Source organism: Periplaneta americana, chromosome 5 (genome assembly GCF_040183065.1).
Source record: "Periplaneta americana isolate PAMFEO1 chromosome 5, P.americana_PAMFEO1_priV1, whole genome shotgun sequence".
Classification (NCBI taxonomy): domain Eukaryota; kingdom Metazoa; phylum Arthropoda; class Insecta; order Blattodea; family Blattidae; genus Periplaneta; species Periplaneta americana.
Window position 1 is genome coordinate 55,541,620 of NC_091121.1, and position 19,263 is coordinate 55,560,882.

The following is a 19,263-nucleotide window of genomic DNA, read 5'->3' on the forward strand; positions in this document are numbered from 1 at the left end:
GGCTTGCCCTAGTAGTGACACACTAATTGAAAACTATTTTCGAGAAAAATTTAGGATATACTTATCTTTCTCAGATACGAGATCAGCTAGCAACTGCTGAAAATCGAACAGAAAACAGTAACAGTGAAAAAATTCAGTATTTTAAGTCTACTACCGAAAAATCTTCGAATGTAGGTGGTCATACACTGTAATAAAATGTACACAGCAGAACAGTAAATTTGATATATTTCTCATGTTTATTTTTATTATATATATGCTATGAAATTACGTGTTTCAACCTACCATAATATTATCAATATGTTGTCGGAGCCAGAAACCACTTTTGTAGCAGACCTGACAGTACCTCCGTGCTGGAAGCGGGAGTTGTTGACATTGAAGTCCGGTCGCTTAGCCACGTGCAAAGACACAAGTCCCCAAGTTCCGAGCTTTGGTTATAATCTTCGTATTATACATTTGACTTCGGACGGACTGATAGAAAATATAGGTCTAATTCCAGTTGCAGGTCAGTTTAGCAGAGTGAGTAAAAAGTATGGAACAAAGCTTGTAACTTTCATATTTCTAATTTTATGAAGAAAATATTGATATAAAAGTTGTAGGATATTAAAGAAGGAATATTTTGAACATGTTTTCAAATATCATGCTTTTCATTTATAAAGGGTGTGCCAATGAGTCTTTTTTAATAGCATCATGTACTTATTTCTCCATTTTTGGATTCTCTAGGTCTCAGTACGTATAAATCATATTTTTTGCCATTTATAAATTTATATCTTTTTTTTTGTAAAAATTACCTCTTTTGATGGCTATTCTTTTGTAAAAATTACCTCTTTTGATGGCAATGTATGTGTACTGAATAAAGGAAAATTTCAATGCTTCAGTACATCAATTTGAGGTGGCTTTGTATTAGACAACTAAAGACAAAATCTAATAGAAACAAGTGAAAAAACTAATAAAAACAATAGAATAACAATATTAATGTTATTTAAACTTACAATTTAAAAAAGACACATTCTAGGATATGCACCATTGAAATTTAACTGCAATAGTAATGCATTACATGGATTTTAAAGCAAGAAAACCCGTTAAAATCAAAATTAGCATTGTTGTGTTGTATTGCGTGTTGATTTCAGTTCACAGAAAATGCTCAAAATGGCCTCCATTTATTATAAAAAATACATAAACCTCTCTTTGAAATTATTTAATTTTTAACCATTGTTATTCATTTTTGTGGAATGGGTTAAGATGGAGTCGAAATCTTTGTTGGAAGAGTAAGCTGAAGTCTCTATTTCATTTTAGGGTCATACGCCATGTTAACATAACATATAATTAGCACGCCAACTGCAGACGGCAGATGGCTCCACGATCTTCGTCATTGATAGCCCCGCCATCTCTCTGCTGGCGTGTTGAATTGACTGCTTAACAAAGCAGCCCTGAATAGCCGGAACAGCTGAATAACGATATAGCGCACAGGGTGTTCATTACTCACCGTGCGCTGCGGGTTGCGTGTTATCTGCCTGCCGCAGTCGCCATCGATCCGCACCTGTTGAGCGAGTTCCGAATTCGCGTTCCGTGAGGGGCATCGACACACTCGCCACAGCGACCAAGCCTTCCTCATTTCACAACCTTCTCCACCTTATCGTTTAAGCCTAACTTCTATTCTTCTTTGCTTTTAATCAAACACGAGTATTATTTTAAATTTAAATTATCTGTGGAGTTAGTGTATCCGGAGAAATAATCAGATATAATGTAACAGAAGAGTCCTATATATTTGACAAATATATTCAGGAAAAATATAAATGAGAATAAGATTGAAATTTGATGAACAACAGTGCATAAAAGAGTCATTATTCTATATTGATCAGGTAACTACAAGTACTGAGGTGAGGCAATTTACAGTAAATTTTGTTACGAATAATTACGAAGTCATCTTAAAAGTGACAGGGAATTTATGAAATCCCTTGCATTGCTTGTAACGTTTTTATTCTAGGTATGTAATATTTAGGTTAGGTCTGGATGGATTTAAGGATTAAATACCTAAATAGTAGTACCACATACACGGTGAATACACTCGGACTCGATTATGATGATGGAAGGGAAAATATGAGGACAAACTATTAAAAGATATTCGATCGCGCGTCTTTGCAATATAATTTAGGGCTATGAGGAAGTATCTGTGTAAGCTCCAAGCCTGTTGGCCACTTGTCTCACTTCGTTTTTTTCCGCTTCGATTAAAGGAACTTAGATAATGTTAAGAAAAGTTGTTTCGATTCTTTCTGAGTAATTAGTCAGTTTCCTAAGTATGTACTCCATCATGCTCTAGGAAAAAAAAGTAATATTTCCACGTATACAATGCGTTGCGAGCGTGTCTGCCTCCAGACTAGCCGGCCCGGGTTCGATTCCCGGCGGGGTCAGAAATTTTTCATGTAAAATTTCTACCTAGGGACTGGGAGAGATGGCGGTACACAACTTCTAATCACTAGATTGTGCACCAATATGCCTGGGTTAGATCCCAAATCTCTCCGCAGTGCATATGAAGAGAAGGCATATGTCACTGTTGATAGTGATTCGTCCGTCGGATGGAGATGTTAAGCCTGGCGGCCCTCTTGGTGCTATTCGACAGGAGTAGACTACGTGCCGGCACCGGGTTTCCCCATCTCCCTTCCTCATCTTCATCATCATCACCCATTCCAGACACTACACTTACACGAACACTTACACATACACTCACCCTAGTACACGACATAACTCTCCACAGATACACATCATGTACAGCGTGACACGCCGAAGTGGTGTAAACTAGAAAATGGGTTACAGTTCTGCCATCTATCCGCAATATGCGGAACCCGAATCACGAAAGTGAAGTGGGTAGGCATTGGATACACACACATAATGTGTTACGAAAACCTTCTTTCCTAATTTCAAAAAAATATCACTTAAACGATATTTAATGATTTAAGCATTTAATCTAAGAGTATCTTGCACTTTTTTCGTCTATCTATCTATCTATCTATCTATCTATCTATCTATCTATCTATCTATCTGTCTGTCTGTCTGTCTGTCTGTCTGTCTGTCTGTCTGTCTGTCTGTCTGTCTGTCTGTCTATCTGTCTATCTGTCTATCTGTCTATCTATCTATCTATCTATCTATCTATCTATCTATCTATCTATCTATCTATCTATCTATCTATCTATCTATCTATCTATCTATCTATCTATCTATCTATCTATCTATCCATTCATTCATTCATCCATCCATCCATCCATCCATCCATCCATCCATCCATCCATTCATTCATTCATTAGCTCATTCAGTCACTAATTTATTTATTACCAAATGTCATCTAATGCACTTCGTTACTATTTCGTACGTTCTCTGGGGCTTCATGAGCACATTTTTGTACAAATAATTTCTTCGGATGTTAAGAAGAGAGATCTGTTCAAAATCACTTTTGATTTGAGACATCATACAAGTCATTAAATGAACTTCTAAGAACGACTCACCCTGAAATTGGTTTTCTCGTACTGTGAAATGCTTAGCAACACGAATCCAGAATTATGTGCATCCTAGACGTAGGCGTGCATAGACATATTAGCTTTGGCGAATACCGGGAGGGAAGGGACTTCCCTATGCACTGCAAACTATATAGGCTTTTTGTGTACCTGTTATAGAATAAATGCGTGTCATTATGCTTCTTGGTAAACCAGTTCCATTATCTGCTGTTCTACATACTCCTCTCCATTCAAAAATTCCGCATATTATACTTCTGGTGATGATCTGCCTTAAGTGAGATATTCACTCCCCGTCACGGAGAGAATGTTGTGCCCATGTCCGAGACACCGACTCCTCTGTGTATCTCCGAGTCATCCAGAACCCACCACACAGTGTCATCTACCAGTCTTTCGACAAACCACGAGGAATACCCACCACTGCGAACGACCGAATCTACGTTGTACATACAACAGTATGTGCCCTATTTTTTTAATCGGGGGTGGTAATGAAAGCGGAATCGCTAGAATGAAGTTGGGGGAAACGGGAGAAACTCGAGAAGAATGCATACGTTTTCTTTGTCCACCATATATATAACTCCACCATGGCCGAAATCTGAACTGGTTCCGCGATTTTCAATCCAACTTTCTGGTAACTGAATTACCAAGGCGGTTTATACAGTTTGTTTAAAAATTACACGGCATGTCTTCAGGAATGTGTTTCTGATATTCAACTTTGACAATAAAGTCATTTAAATCAGCATAGGGCTAAAAAATGCTTTATTAACGATATTTGTGTTTTGTACTTCCAAACACACTCACCGAGTGTAGGCTATAGAAAGTTCGTGTAAACTAGATTCCTGTTTCCTTGGATGACACGCCACTGATCATTTGTCGATAAACACACTTTATGCACGGTGGCACTTCCACACATTTTACTCAATGTGCTCCAAACTACAAGAATCGACGGTTTCCTGGTCGTTGATAAGTAGAAGTGGCCAGTTGCCTGGCCTCCACGCTCACCTGATTTAAACCCACTACATTTTTTCTTCTGGGACCAATTAAAATTATTGACATATTCGATTCCAGTGGCGGGACCTTGAGATGTCGATATAAGGCCTGCATTTAAGCAGAATGTGGACATTTTGAACATTTACTGTAAGATGACGTGGGCAGTTGTGTACAGATCTTCATCAGGGGCGTATTTTGCGGACTACTGGGGCTACCGGCGGTAGCCCAAGGAAATTACAAAAGAAAAAGTTTATAATATAACATAATGTAATAATTTTGTGTTATTAGTTTTACCACAGTAATTAAAATTAAAGTAATTGTTAGATATATATGAGCTCTTTGCTCTCGAAAAGAAACAAATTGTCAAGGCGGCATCGCTGGAGAAAAACCGCTTGCTACGTGAGGTAGCCTGTGACCGTACCGCGCACGCTGTCCTTCGCACAACTGCCCGTCCCCCCCTCTCCCTTCTGTTTCCATCGTGCAGTGTAGGCGGATGAGTTGCCGCTCTCGTGATCGGTTTCTTCGCAGGCGCGAAGCAGCAATACGCTTAGTACGCTAGCTCATGAATGTGATTGTGTTCTTGCAGTGCATTATTTTAAATCTGTGATTTGTTCGAGTGTCTAAGAGTTATATTAATTGTGAATTATTAAGTTTTTAATTTCCCAATTAAGTGATATTGTGAAAAATATGGCAGAACAAGTTTCTGGAGAGGTTTGTGTTGAAAATGACTGTGTAATAGAAGGTTTATTAAAAGTGCCTTTTAACCGTCGTACATAACAACGAGAAAGTTGAAATTGTGAAAATGGAAAGACCAACTCCTGAGTTAAATTTTCCATGGACGTAAAAGAAAAACAGCGAGAGTACACACGCCATTTCACTTCAACATCATATGGTAAGTGGAATTGGTTGTGTGGTACTTCTGAACTGTCTGAACTATTTTGCTGGCCATGTTTGTTATTTAGCCGCGAAACTAATGTGTGGTCAAAAGAGGGGTTTTCTAATATGAACTCCATTCGAACGGCAGTCCTAGAATACGACAAATCAAAAGCTCATATTTGTAGTAGCATGAACTTTGCAAACTTTGGGAAAACAAGAATTGATTTACAGCTAGATAAGCAAAAAGCTCTACACATCAACCAACACAATGCTCTTGTGAAAAAAAAAATCGGGAGATTTTACTGCATCTTATTAACGCAGTCTGCTTTCTAGGAAAACAAGAATTGGCTTTTCGGGGTCATAACGAGAGTGTGGAATCAGACAATATAGGAAATTATATTGAATATTTAAGTTCCTTAGGTGAATTTGACCATTTACTGGCCAATCATCTTGAGAGTTCAACAGTATTTCTTGGTACTTCTCCCGCAATTCAGAATGACTTAATATTTGCTATAAGTGGGGTTATGATAAAGAACATAAAACCTTTTGTGGCCATTGTTGTTGATGAAACAAGTTACTGCTCTAATCAGAGTCAATTGTCCACTGTTTTAAGATACGTCGACAGTACTGCCAATGTTCAAGAACGGTTTATAGGATTCACAAATGTCAGTTCGGACAAAACTGCTGCTGCTTTGTTTCAGCATGTGGAAGGTGTTATAGCAGAATACAATGTCGGCAATAAGTTAATTGCACAGACATACGATGGTGCTTCAGTTATGGCGGGAAATATTAATGGCTTAAAAACAAAAGTTCAAGAAAAGTATCCTCAAGCACTATTTGTCCATTGTTACAGCCATGATCTCAATTTCGTTTTGCAACAAACTACTTCATCCATTCCAGAATGCTTCATTTTTTTCAAAACACTGTCGGGTTTAGCTGCATTTTTCTCATCATCTCCTAAAAGATCAGAAAACTCGAGGAATTTATGAACAAGAAACTCCCAAAAGTAGCACCAACTAGATTAAATTTTACATCTCGGCTTGTAAATACAGTGATGGAATACAGAGAAAAACGGACTGCTGTCTTTAAAAATATCATTTGTATTGACTCTGAAGAAAACTGGGATGATGCTGTAAATGTGCAGGCTCAAGGATATCTGAATTTTTTCACACAGTTTCAGAATATATTTCTTCTTGAAGTCTATGCTAGAGTGTTCGCACATACAGATGTGCTCTACAATATTCTTCAGACAAAAAGTCTAGACATAGCATACTACTTGCAAGAGGTATCAAAGTTAAAAAAAAAATACTATATCCGAGTTCAGACGTAGTGGGTTTCCGTCCATATGGAGTAATATGGAAAATGAAAATTCTTCAGCCAATACAATGGAACCACCATTAAAGCGAAGAAAAGGAGATGATGAATTGAAATACAGGCAGCTGTACTACAGCATACTAGATCGTATGCACATGGAAATTACTGACAGATTTTCTGATTATGAAAAGCTTCAGTTCACACATCTTCTAGATTCTCAAAAATTTTCTGCTTATAGAGAAAACTTCCCGAATGAGGCACTAAACAAATTATTTCAATCCTATAACAGTCACTTTGATCAAGTACGTTTGAAAAATAAATTAAGTGTAATATATTCAGCAGAAGTCCTTGATTTTTCGAACAAACCTATCCATGAAATATTATCTGCCATATATGAAAACCAGCTGAACCAAGTTATTCCTGAAGTCCTTAAATTGGCAACATTAATTGTGACGATACCAGCTACGTCAGCATCGGTAGAAAGAACATTTTCTGCGTTGAAGAGAATAAAATCCTACTGTAGATCAACTCATACACAAGAACGTTTATCCGGCTTGGCACTGATGACCATTGAAAAGTCATTTCTACAGAAACTCTGCAAGTGGCCCAACTGTAATTTCAATGACGAAGTCATCAACGTATTTTCGTCCCAATCAAGACGTCTGGAATTCACATAAATATGTAAGGAATTTTATTATAGGGATTTTAAAATATATTTTGTGTAATAATAGGGTCAGTGGTAGCCCAAACCCTTTAACCAGTATACGCCACTGATCTTCATAACTCAGAAACGAAGCATTTTCGGCATACATAGGAATTAAAACCGCCACTGTGGTCTAGTGATTAGAGCGCTGGACTTATACTCCTGTATATCCAGCGTACCCTCGATTTATAACTTGTGTTGGGCAAGTCCGTGGTCCAGGTAACAGGAGTTTTCTCCGGAAACTACCGTTCCCCTGTGGCATCCAAACATAAATCTCATCTCATCTCATCGGGGGTGTAACGTAGACCAGCCTCCTATAGCGAACTCTATGTAACGACTCTGTCGGTAAATTGGTCTACAGAACAGGATCTTTGTGGGTGAATGACGAAAAGTCAAGTACATGCTATTAGTGAAATAAAATGACATAGGCCTATTCGTTGCATCAGAACTACAGTGGGTTAACTTGACAATTTGTGGTTTCGAGATAAACTAAGTTTTAAGTTGCTTCATTTTGTAGATCAGTGGTGCTTGTCAGTTTCTTGTTGGTTTAGCTTTATATTATTTTTATTTTAGTAGATTATTTTACGACGCTTTATCAACATCTTAAGTTATTTAGCGTCTGAATGAGATGAAGGTGATAATGTCGGTGAAATGAGTCCGAGGTCCAACACCTAAAGTTACCCAGCATTTGCTCATATTGGGTTGAGGGAAAACCCCGGAAAAAACCTCAATCAGATAACTTGTCCCAACCGGGAATCGAACCCGGACCACCTAGTTTCGCGGCTAGACGCGCCAACCGTTACTCCACAGATGTGAACAGCTTCATATTAAATCAAAAGTTTATTTACACATTGCACTCGATGTTCAATAGCAATTCTTATCGTTATTTAAAATATGATTTTTGCAAGATATCGCACTGTTGTTCTAAGGTAACGTATGAGGAACTCATTCCTGAAGTTATGCTGTGCATTTTTAAGACATCTTGTATACATACATATATGCATATATACATACATACATACAGTCGGCCTGGGTAGCGTAGTCGGTATAGCGCTGGCATTCTGCGCTCAAGATTGCGGGTTCGATCCCTGCCCAGGTCGATGGCATTTAAGTGTGTTTAAATGCGACAGGCTCATGTCAGTAGATTTACTGGCATGTAAGAGAACTCCTGCAGGACAAAATTACGTCACACCGGCGACGCTGATATAACCTCTGCAATTGCGACCGTCGTTAAAAATATAATTTAATTTAATTTTACATACATACATACAGCTGGCCTTCTATGTCCAAGGTTGCGGGTTCGATCCCGGGCTAGGTCGATGGCATTTAAGTGTGCTTAAATGCGACAGGCTCATGTCAGTAGATTTACTGGCATGTAAAAGAACTCCTGCGGGACAAAATTCCGGCTCATTCGGCGACGCTGATATAACCTCTGCAGTTGCGAGCGTCGTTAAATAAAACATAACATTAACATTACATACATACATACATACATACATACATACATACATACATACATACATACATACATACATACATGGTGGTAGTCTATAAATGAATGTGTACTCAGGGCTTATATTTGTCTGAATATCCGTTGGCCGGTACACCGCGCTGTGTACCCACTTTTCCATATTAATACAGATGGGGCTCCCGGAATTAATCAGTTTGCAACGGCAAACAGCTCAAGGCGGGATTCTGCGGTTTCAAACCTGAGAGAGAGTTTGCGAATCCGGCACTCGCGTCCCTGCGGAGTTCTGCCCGTCTTTCCATGCAAGGGGATTCATTATCAGGGCTGGCCATGATAAGAGAGTAGCTATTTGTTACGCTTCTGTATAAGGATAGGGGAATTTTTGCTTCCGCAGTGACTATGTTCTGGAGAGATATTAGGATTACGTTGTGGTGAGTTTTAATTTCTCTGACGTTTCGGAATATGTCAGACTGTCGCCATCATAAACAGCATCCTGTTTCGGATTCATGAAAATGCAGTTCTTCAATTCAATCAACTCGATTCAGTAGGCCTACTTATTGCACCGACGTTAAAGTGGCTCTCTTTGGAACGACAGAATCATTTCCTTGCAGTGCGTTCTTCGATGACATTCTCCCCATGCACGGCATAAATTTTCAAACCGCCTTTGCTATTCTATTAAAATCAAATAGAAGAGTATGTAAGAAGTGTTCTTCTCTTTCTTGACACAACCCCTGCAATAGTTGAGTCACGCCTGTCACGCTGGCTGCCCGGGTTAGAGTCCCGGTCAGGTCTGGAATTTTTCAATCAATAATGACAACTGTGACTCACAAGGCCGCAGCTGGGATTTTTCTCGAGGTTCTGCCGTTTTTCCCCATGTTAGGCAGGCTACATCATTCTTTCATGAGTTCTCCATTTCGTCATCATTACATAGCATTCCCCAATGCTGGCTGGCGACGAACGGTAGCAGTGGCCTAGGGACGAGAGGGGTTGCTCGAAACCTGGGTACGCAGCGAACCTTAGTGTAGTCAGCCGGTGTGGATTTGGGAATGCGCCTAGTTTGAGGATCAGCGCAATAGATCGTAACATGTCACAGTGCTGAACCATAGTACCCCCTCCCGTAAATTCCATTCCATTCCTCTTGATACTCCATCTTGTTTAACCTACAAATAGCACAAATTTTCACGGACACGGAAAATGGTCGCTTTCCTGTTGCGTTAATTTATCTAAGTGTCGTTCGGTTAACACGCAATTCACACTGGGAAATATTAAGCATCGAGGTATGAGGATGGAGTCATAGTAGCTCTTTTCTCTAGTTCCAAATACCAAGCTTCCAATCTCTCTATATAAAACTCACGTGTGTAAACAAAGCTATTCCGAGGTAGGACCTAAGGCTGATTCACAATAAACCGAGAACGGAAACGGCAATGAGAATGAGAACGGAAATATTGTTAAAATATGAAGAGTCCACTGCAAGAATGATGGATGTCACTTTCTTGTCGAAAATGAACCAAGACTGTCAATGCATAGCTTAAGACATATAGAATGTACATACAGAATTATATGGCATTAACACTGATAGTGTCCACACCTGTGGAGTAACGGTCAGCGCGTCTGGCCGCGAAACCAGGTGGCCCGGGTTCGAATCCCGGTCGGGGCAAGTTACCTGGTTGAGGTTTTTCCGGGGTTTTCCCTCAACCCAACAAGAGCAAATGCTGGGTAACTTTCGGTGCTGGACCTCGGACTCATTTCACCGGCATTATCACTTTCATTTCATTCAGACGCTAAATAACCTAGATGTTGTTACAGCGTCGTAAAATAACCCAATAAACACTGATAGTCATTGTCCAGTAATGATCGGAAAATCACAGTTAAGCTTTGAGCGCTAAGCATTTCAAACGTTCAATTGCTTCTCCTGAAAAATGTATTCCAAATTACATCCATCATTCTTGCAGTGGACTCTTCATATATGTATTTAAATGTAAGGATTCACAATTAACTATTGTGAATGCACACATTTAAATGCATTTATTTTAACATTATTTCCGTTCTCGTTCTTGCTGTCATTTCCATTCCCGGTTTTTTTTTTCTTTGTTACTTAATAAAATTGTGTTTCAAAGCATTTTTCTGTGTTGTATTCTTTTCCTTTATTATCACACTTATTAGAGTCTACTTTCTCTCAAAGATTTTATGTGTTAATTATCGAGAATTGGACTCTTATTCACTTGAACACATCAACATGAAGAGCGAAAGGAGGAGGAGACGGAGAATGAAGGCACTGACATAGACCATTCCTGATTGAAACACATTGTAAACCCTTGTATAATCTATAGTTTTCCCTTGAAACCTTCATTTTGTTGCATGCTCTTTTCCTTTATATTAATCAAATTCAGGAAGTTGCCTCCTCTCTCCGAGATTTGCAGGGAGTCATTGAAACAAGGTGACTAATTTTTAAGAAAATGTGGTGCGAGTTCTTTGAATAATATTTAAATGTCATTTTCTTTTAATTTTACGTCAATTTTCCATAATTTAAGGGCATTTTATTGGTCATTTTAAGTAAATTTTTAGGTCATCAACATCCGCCCTGTAGTAATAATAATTTCACAAATAAGTTCCGTAAGTTTCGGTGATTTAGAACAGGGATGTCAAGGTCAGAGCACGCGAAAGACGCTACGTGCTCCCAAGCGCTCTCGGGTTCCAAAGAATTTGTTCTACAAGCAGTAGCGGTGAACAAGAAGGGATGAGCAAAATGAACTCTATTGGCCTACCACTGCAAGATGAATTAAACTGCTCTTAAGTAATACAGGGACATCATTTTATTTTTACTTCAATTTTTATTGTACCTGAGTTTTTGAATGTACTTCACTCCCACCCCTTCTACTAAGGAAGTTCCAACTCCACACAGAACCAAGACCGCAGATAGTAAGCAGTACTGAGTTACTGAGTATAGTACGTTCCAGAAATATGTTCGCGTTTTCCAGTGACGAAAGAGCTTTCAATATTAAATCATATTTTCGCACAGGTACTGTCCGTTTGCCTACGTCGCATCCCGATTTCCCACACCTGCTTCTGCTCGCCCCTCTGTAAAAGCTGGGCTGTCTTAGCTCTTTTCTGAAAACATTAATTTCTCTTAGGAATTGGACGTTTAAGTAATATTATACAGCTGTTTCATTTCACTTAAATAAAAGGGCCTCGTTAAGTAATTAACTGTCACGTGATTTCCTCCCTTTCTACAATCCTGCAGCATAACCACTTGGACGGACAGTAGATAGCATGTCTGAGTAATTTTATTTTTTCGGGTCGGGCAAAAGTGAAGATTGAATTCACAGTACGTGGAGTAGGTACAGAATTATTTCAACATGAGTTACTAGTACGAAGGACGAAACTGGCAATTGGAATTAGATGCAATAGTCTATAGTGCGATATTATGCACAAAAGAACTGAAGCCTGTATCGAAATGAACGGCCACCATTTTCAAAATTGTGTTTAAATATTCATATTATGATTATTTTTCAATTTAACTTCTTTCTCTATATTGTACGCTAATGTGCTGTAGACAGTATAATATACACTGCATAATGAATACGTTCGCATGGATAACTCACTTCGTGAGTAAAAACACTTATTCTTAATACAGTACTGTACTTTGATTAAAGAAAAACCTAATGAAAATTATCAAACTCAAAATCGCGATATTTCCTAGTTTACGTAAATGGATGAACTACTTTTCTTCCATCCTATACCTAGTAGAGTGATTTGTGTTTTACGCCAGTATCATCAAACTCCAGTCTTGGAGGGGGGAGCAAGCAGTGTTTCCGGTTCTCTAAAGATATAGACAGGTTAATATTAAAAATGTTAGTAAAAATAAAATGATGTCCCTGTATATGTGTTAGGGACTCATACAAGAAAACAAGAAATAAAAGCATGTTTTGCAGCATGTACTTCTCTAATAAATGCAATTAATTATAAAATATATGATATAACAAATAATAAACATAGCTTCTCTTTAACTTAAGCAGTTTTACATAATGAGGCCTATAATTAGCCTAGGCCTAATTATTGTTATTAACTGTTACATAATCATGTACTACTTATATGAGCATCATCACACTTCTAGAAACAAATTTAAATTCCTGACTTCTGGCTTAATTCAGAGGTGTTTTTTTTTTCTGATTTTTGCCGACACAAATCCAACTTGAGCTGGAGTCTATGGAACTCTTCCCAGAGATTTTTTAAAACATTACATTATTTTACACTGTTGAACAGGAGGTCAATGACTGAAGGCGTTGAAATTATAAAAATTGTGCTGTGAGATTTGCGACATCCACAATGAAATCTTCATCTGAAAGCTTTTAATAATATCTGTCGACACAAATTAATTGATTTTTCCTTGCGATATCAAATTCAAAACATTCAGATGCTCTAATACAGCCGTGGCGAAAAGGCCATGGTGCGCCGAGCCACTGTGTAAGCTGCAACGTGCATAGCACCTATGGAGGGAGGCGGACAACCGAAGGGGAAGTTAATGTTTAGGACGTGTAACGAAGAAAGAAACGAACAAGAAAACATAGGACACATTATCACAACCTAAAATTAACTGTCTTCAAAATGTCTCTGCGACAAAGTTTCAAAATCAGTAATTATGTCACTTACTGCCAATCGTAGTTGATCACGAAGGTATTTGTCTGTCAGTCGTGATCTAAATTTGATTTGTACTATTTTCATTGTTGAAAATAATTTTTCACAAACGTAAGTTACAGCGAACATGGCTTCAACAGAGCAAGCGAAAGAACGAAGCTTCAAATGTTTACTTTTTTCCAAAGATTTGAAAAGTTCAATATCTGTCAAGTCCTTACATCTAGCTTTCATTTAACGTCACATTGTAAATCTGTGAGTTTAAATTGAAAATCTAACCGCATTATTCGTACATCTGCTGTAAAAGAATCGACGTACTGAGATGATGATGATGATAATAATAATAATAATAATAATAATAATAATAATAATAACAACACTTAACCTTTTAATGTTTCATCAGTAACATGTAGTAACTTATAATGCCGTTATATGTTATACAACCGTTTTCCTAGTAATATTTGTGAACAAATCATACATTTAATATTTTCATCATATTGTAAGCAAAAGAATGCATCCTCCCATCCTACTTGAAACTTTCGTTTTTTATAGAGGTACATGGTTTCGAGAGAGACATTGCGACGATACGCCACTCGCAGTTCCGAGACAAATACAAATAGAACGGAGTTTGACTCCAGTGAGTAAGAGGGTGGGGATTGTAGGTAGGAAGCGAGAGAAAAGCACTGCGAGCCACAATGTGCTCGTGAGTCGCATTTTCGCCGCTGCTGCTCTAATATATTCTTGAGAAAGTTACGTTCCTCGATCCATGTAGTTCTGGACTGTCTCTGTTTTTCTATTATGAATTCTGATAAATATTCACGTAATTCAAAATATCTGGACAGAACAATATCGTAATAGTAAGAAACATCGTTAAACTGAGAATTTATGTACGAAAATCTGCATAATTCATAAACACAACTCCTAACTGACATTTAACGAATTTACGCCATTAGCAGCACACACTTTTGTTTGTATTTTATTCTGTAAACATAAATACAATGTTGTGAGGAAGAAGCTCTACAATATATCTTTACATACATTTACTACTATTTAATATAAATAAAGACAAACTAATTTGAATATTATATCATTCTGTAGATGAACTAATAATTTCAGGTGTTCGACACTACTTGTTTTTATAACTATAGTAAAGGCAGAAGAAATAGGCGGGTTTTTGGTCTTGTGCGGAAACTACTCACTCCACACTTTCTCTAGCGGTTTATGACGTGAACAAAGAGACCTTCCTGTTGCTGCGTTCGAATGCTAGTTGTTGACAAGTGCTCTTCTGTGATATTACTCTGTTACAGCTTGTTCGAAAAAAATATACTATTATAATAACATAATAAACATTATTTTTAAATACTAATTACTCATAATAACCAGTATTTTTAAATACTAATCATCCAAGTAATCACTATAATATCTCAGTCGAGCCCTGATATCAGAAGTCATACTAAAGGCGTTATTTATCAAGTTTGTTGTTTCTTGAAGAACTTAAAGTTTGTGGCGACATTAAAAGTGTCCTATCATTAACGCAGACAGCCACTGCCAAGGCGTGTAGTGTTTCTCTACGATCGGTTAAGAGAACCTGTGCAGAACGATTTTTTAGTCATAGGCTACTTATTGTGTTATTTATTTTGTTAAGCTAAGCCATTCTTAAGTGTGCTTCTAATACATAAGTATTTTTTCACTACGAAACTCGTTCATATTACAATAACGTGTACATTTCTACACACAGTAGAAATATATTAATTTTTTGCTCTTTAATTTTTAATTTTCTCACGATTTATAAAGTTGATAACTGTATAGGCTACACATTATTTATTAGTTACTATTTCAATATTCTGAAAACACATAAAAACAAAATACTAATTGTGTGTAATGCTAAATATTTGATTTCTCGTATCAAGTTTGCATTACCGTACATTTGTGAAATGGCTAACTTGCGAAATATTATAAATGATAACCTCATTAAATATGTTACTATTCAGCGATGAATGCAATGGAGGGAGAAAGAGAACTGGCCACCATAACCCACTATCTCCTGGCTAAGTTACCTCATTAGTGATGTCTTATTGTTGTCGGAGTTTCAGACCTGTGTTCAGACAATTGACTAAACAAAACAACATTATTCACTAAATCAGGTATTTGTAATTACTAGAAATCATGTTATTATTTTATTTGTTCTTTTAAGTTTTTCTATAGTGCAAAACGTGTGAATGGAGGAGTAAGTTATTTGGGACAGAACCATACACCCAGCAGGTTCTGAGGGGTATAGGAGTCAGGGTAGTGAATGAGGGGTTCGCCATACCCGCCTATTTCTTCTGTCCCTAGTATAAATAATTTCCACAAACCAACCTCAGCTTTCACTTACGCAAGAAGTTAAGAGTCTAGTCAGCCTGAAACTTACTGAACGACTTCTTCATCAATGTGTAATGTACAACCCTTGTATTCACCAGTGACTTGTACCTGCGTGCCTTACGTACTCTGATCAGCGCATATGGGCTATGAGCACGTTTGCACTCTCGTTGACATCACTGGTTTAGAAGGTTTGTGCCATTGGCATGTCATTGCAGACGAGCCGGTGTGCAGTGCTGGGCAGCAGCGCGTGTACGGGGCAGCGCGCTTTGAGGAAGTGAGCGTGGTGTGCGACGTGGACGCCAACCCGCCCGCCGGTCTGTTCCGCTGGTCCTTCAACAACTCCGCCGTGCAGTCCTTGGAGCTGTTCAGCGTCACGTCGGAGCCCGGGGGCGGGCGCAGCGTGGCCACGTACAAGCCTACCTCTGAGAGGGACTACGGCACGTTGCTGTGCTGGGGGCGCAACGAGCTGGGCTCCCAGGCCGTGCCTTGCGTCTTCCACGTCGTGCCTGCAGGTGACTAGCTCTCAGATTCACGCATTTTTGTTCATACTTCATTGTAACGGTAATACATACATTAATAATAATAATAATAATAATAATAATAATAATAATAATAATAATGTATGTATTTAATCACACTGCAATGGGTATATACCCGGTGGCAGTGGTAACTAATTACACTCAATAATGACAATAATAAACTTATTAATTAAAAATACAATTAACAATAATAATAATAATAATAATAATAATAATAACAATAATAATAATGTATGTATTTAATCACACTGCAATGTGTATATACCCGGTGGCAGTAGTAACTAATTACACTCAATAATGACAATAATAAACTTATTAATTAAAAATACAATTAATAATAATACTAATAATTAATACTAACAATAATTTATAATAATAATAATAATAATAATAGTAATAATAATGTATGTATTTAATCACACTGCAATGGGTATATATCCGGTGGCAGTAGTAACTAATTACACTCAATAATGACAATAATAAACTTATTAATTAAAATACAATTAATAATAATACTAATAATTAATACTAACAATAATTTATAATAATAATAATAATAATAACAGGGAATACTCTAAATTAAATGAAGCACGATTACTTAACATAACATTTAAAATAAATCTAATTTGTATCTTAAACCCAAGTTCGAACTAAAACCCACGAGTATGATATGTTCATATCTGCACAAGTACCTTTCAACATTACACTCATTTCGCTGTCAACTCACTCACTGCACTGGAACTACGACACATTTCGCTGATTCTATCCTGATTTCACGAACACTTCAAAAACATTTCACTGTTCTAATACTTTGCACTGCTACAATAAACTATAAAGCTTCACTGGCAGGAACACGTTTCACTGACACAACATAATTCTTCACTGATACAACACTTCAATAACAAAATATCATTTACACCCTTTAAATACTGTGTATAATTACCGTCTATTAGTAAAGTCCTTAAGCCATTTTTAAATACACTTTTGGTTGTTGGTAAAGCCTTTAGTAAGTCTGCAGGTAAAGCATTCCAGTCCCTTATAGTACGATTGAGAAAAGAAAAATTATTGTTATTATTATTATTATTATTATTATTATTATTATTATTATTACAGATATGATTGATTGATTGATTAACCCGAAGATTTTATATCGTTATAATGCCAATATTTGAGAAAACTCCGTACGTTCCCTTCCGGGGAGGACTCGGGACAACATCATCTATCGGCGATGCCACAGAGAGCCAGGAACACTTACACATGTCCTGGGCTCTTGTCCGCACGGTGAAGTACTCCGTAACTCACGACACCATAGAATTCGTTAGATGATCGCCGAACAGTTTAGATCAATAAATTTTCAAGTGTTCGAAAAAGTTCACGGACTGGCAGACAATGGCAGTACAAGAAGAATAGACATGATTGCTATCCCACCAAATAACAACAATGGCTACATCATCGACCCCACCGTTAGATTTGAAAAACAAAAGGATCAACCTAAAGATGTAAATAGGGAAAAAAACGACATTATGTGCGTACCGTTCCATATTTCATGGACAAATACGGTCTACAACAAATTGAAGTAATAGGCCTTATGGTTCGTTTGAGATGGGCAGGGCATGTAGCACGTATGGGCGAATCCAGAAATGCATATAGAGTGTTAGTTGGGAGACCGGAGGGAAAAAGACCTTTAGGGAGGCCGAGACGTAGATGGGAGGATAATATTAAAATGGATTTGAGGGAGGTGGGGTATGATGATAGAGACTGGCTTAATCTTGCACAAGATAGGGACCGATGGCGGGCTTATGTGAGGGCGGCAATGAACCTTCGGGTTCCTTAAAAGCCATTTGTAAGTAAATTGTAAGGCCTTATGGTTGGAGCGCGCGGAACTATTCCCGGTTTCTTCTTCCAAACCTGGCAACGTTTCGGCCTACAGAGGAAGGCAATTGATGACATCGTTCTTGCAGCTCTGAGAGGATCCATATTTATACTCCGAAACCATCTCTACGGTCAACAGTGATCTTCATATAATTAATTAGTACCTAATTATTTATTCAGTCATTTCTTGTCATTGTTGTAAGACTTCATTAAACTTAAACATATGTATATTATTTATACTTTCAAGTGCCTATTGTACAATATGCTCTGTCTTTGTGGCAGCCTGTTAATACATGGAGCTGTTATCGTTCAGATAAATAAAAAAATAGGGGAAGTCCAGTGATAGGGTTGCTCCCTAAAGCATCTTGACTCGCTTTGGGCTTTGAATTGCCCTCGAAACAGGTTTAACAGTTATCCTGGCGTGACTCGAAATAATTGACAAAATCTTTTTTTTTTTTTTTTCGAATGGAGATGGAGTCATAATGATCGAATTAAGGACAAAGTATTTTAATGCATTATGTTCCCGTGTTTGTAAAACCAGTGCATTCATTTAGTCGGGCACTCATCTGCGAAGTCGTTAGCCCTCATTAACTTTTATTTTAATTGTTATTCTTGCTTTAATTAATGTTATGTTCCTGTGATAAAAGATTGTTTCACATGTAGCGCAAATTACAGTATTTATTATTCATGTATTTAACCTAGTAGATTTTTATTGACATGGTTGTATTTTCCGATAAGTTATTTAGTTAGTATCGTTCAAACGAGTCATAGATTCATAGAATAAGTATTGTCTAAATAATAGTCACACTTTATGTTTTTCCTTTTATTTAGACAAAAATTTTCGACTAACAGCAGTCATCTTCATGTCTATTTTATGACACATTGACGTTTGTGAACACAACTTATTTTTCTGTGATCTAAAATATACTTCTATAGTGATTTCTTTTGTCTACATAGGTATATTATGCCTAAAATATTTATTTCACTTTATATTTATTCATTTGT

General features: G+C 37.4%; 1 protein-coding gene across 1 annotated transcript in view; it reads left to right on the forward strand.

Annotated features, from left to right (window-relative positions):
- Positions 1-19,263, forward strand: part of LOC138700413 (neural cell adhesion molecule 2-like) — a 300,957-nt gene that overhangs the window by 221,657 nt on the left and 60,037 nt on the right. The window contains exon 6 of the mRNA XM_069827031.1: positions 16,063-16,359. Within this exon, the coding sequence (XP_069683132.1) occupies positions 16,063-16,359 (297 nt within the window). The remainder of the gene's footprint in view (positions 1-16,062; positions 16,360-19,263) is intronic.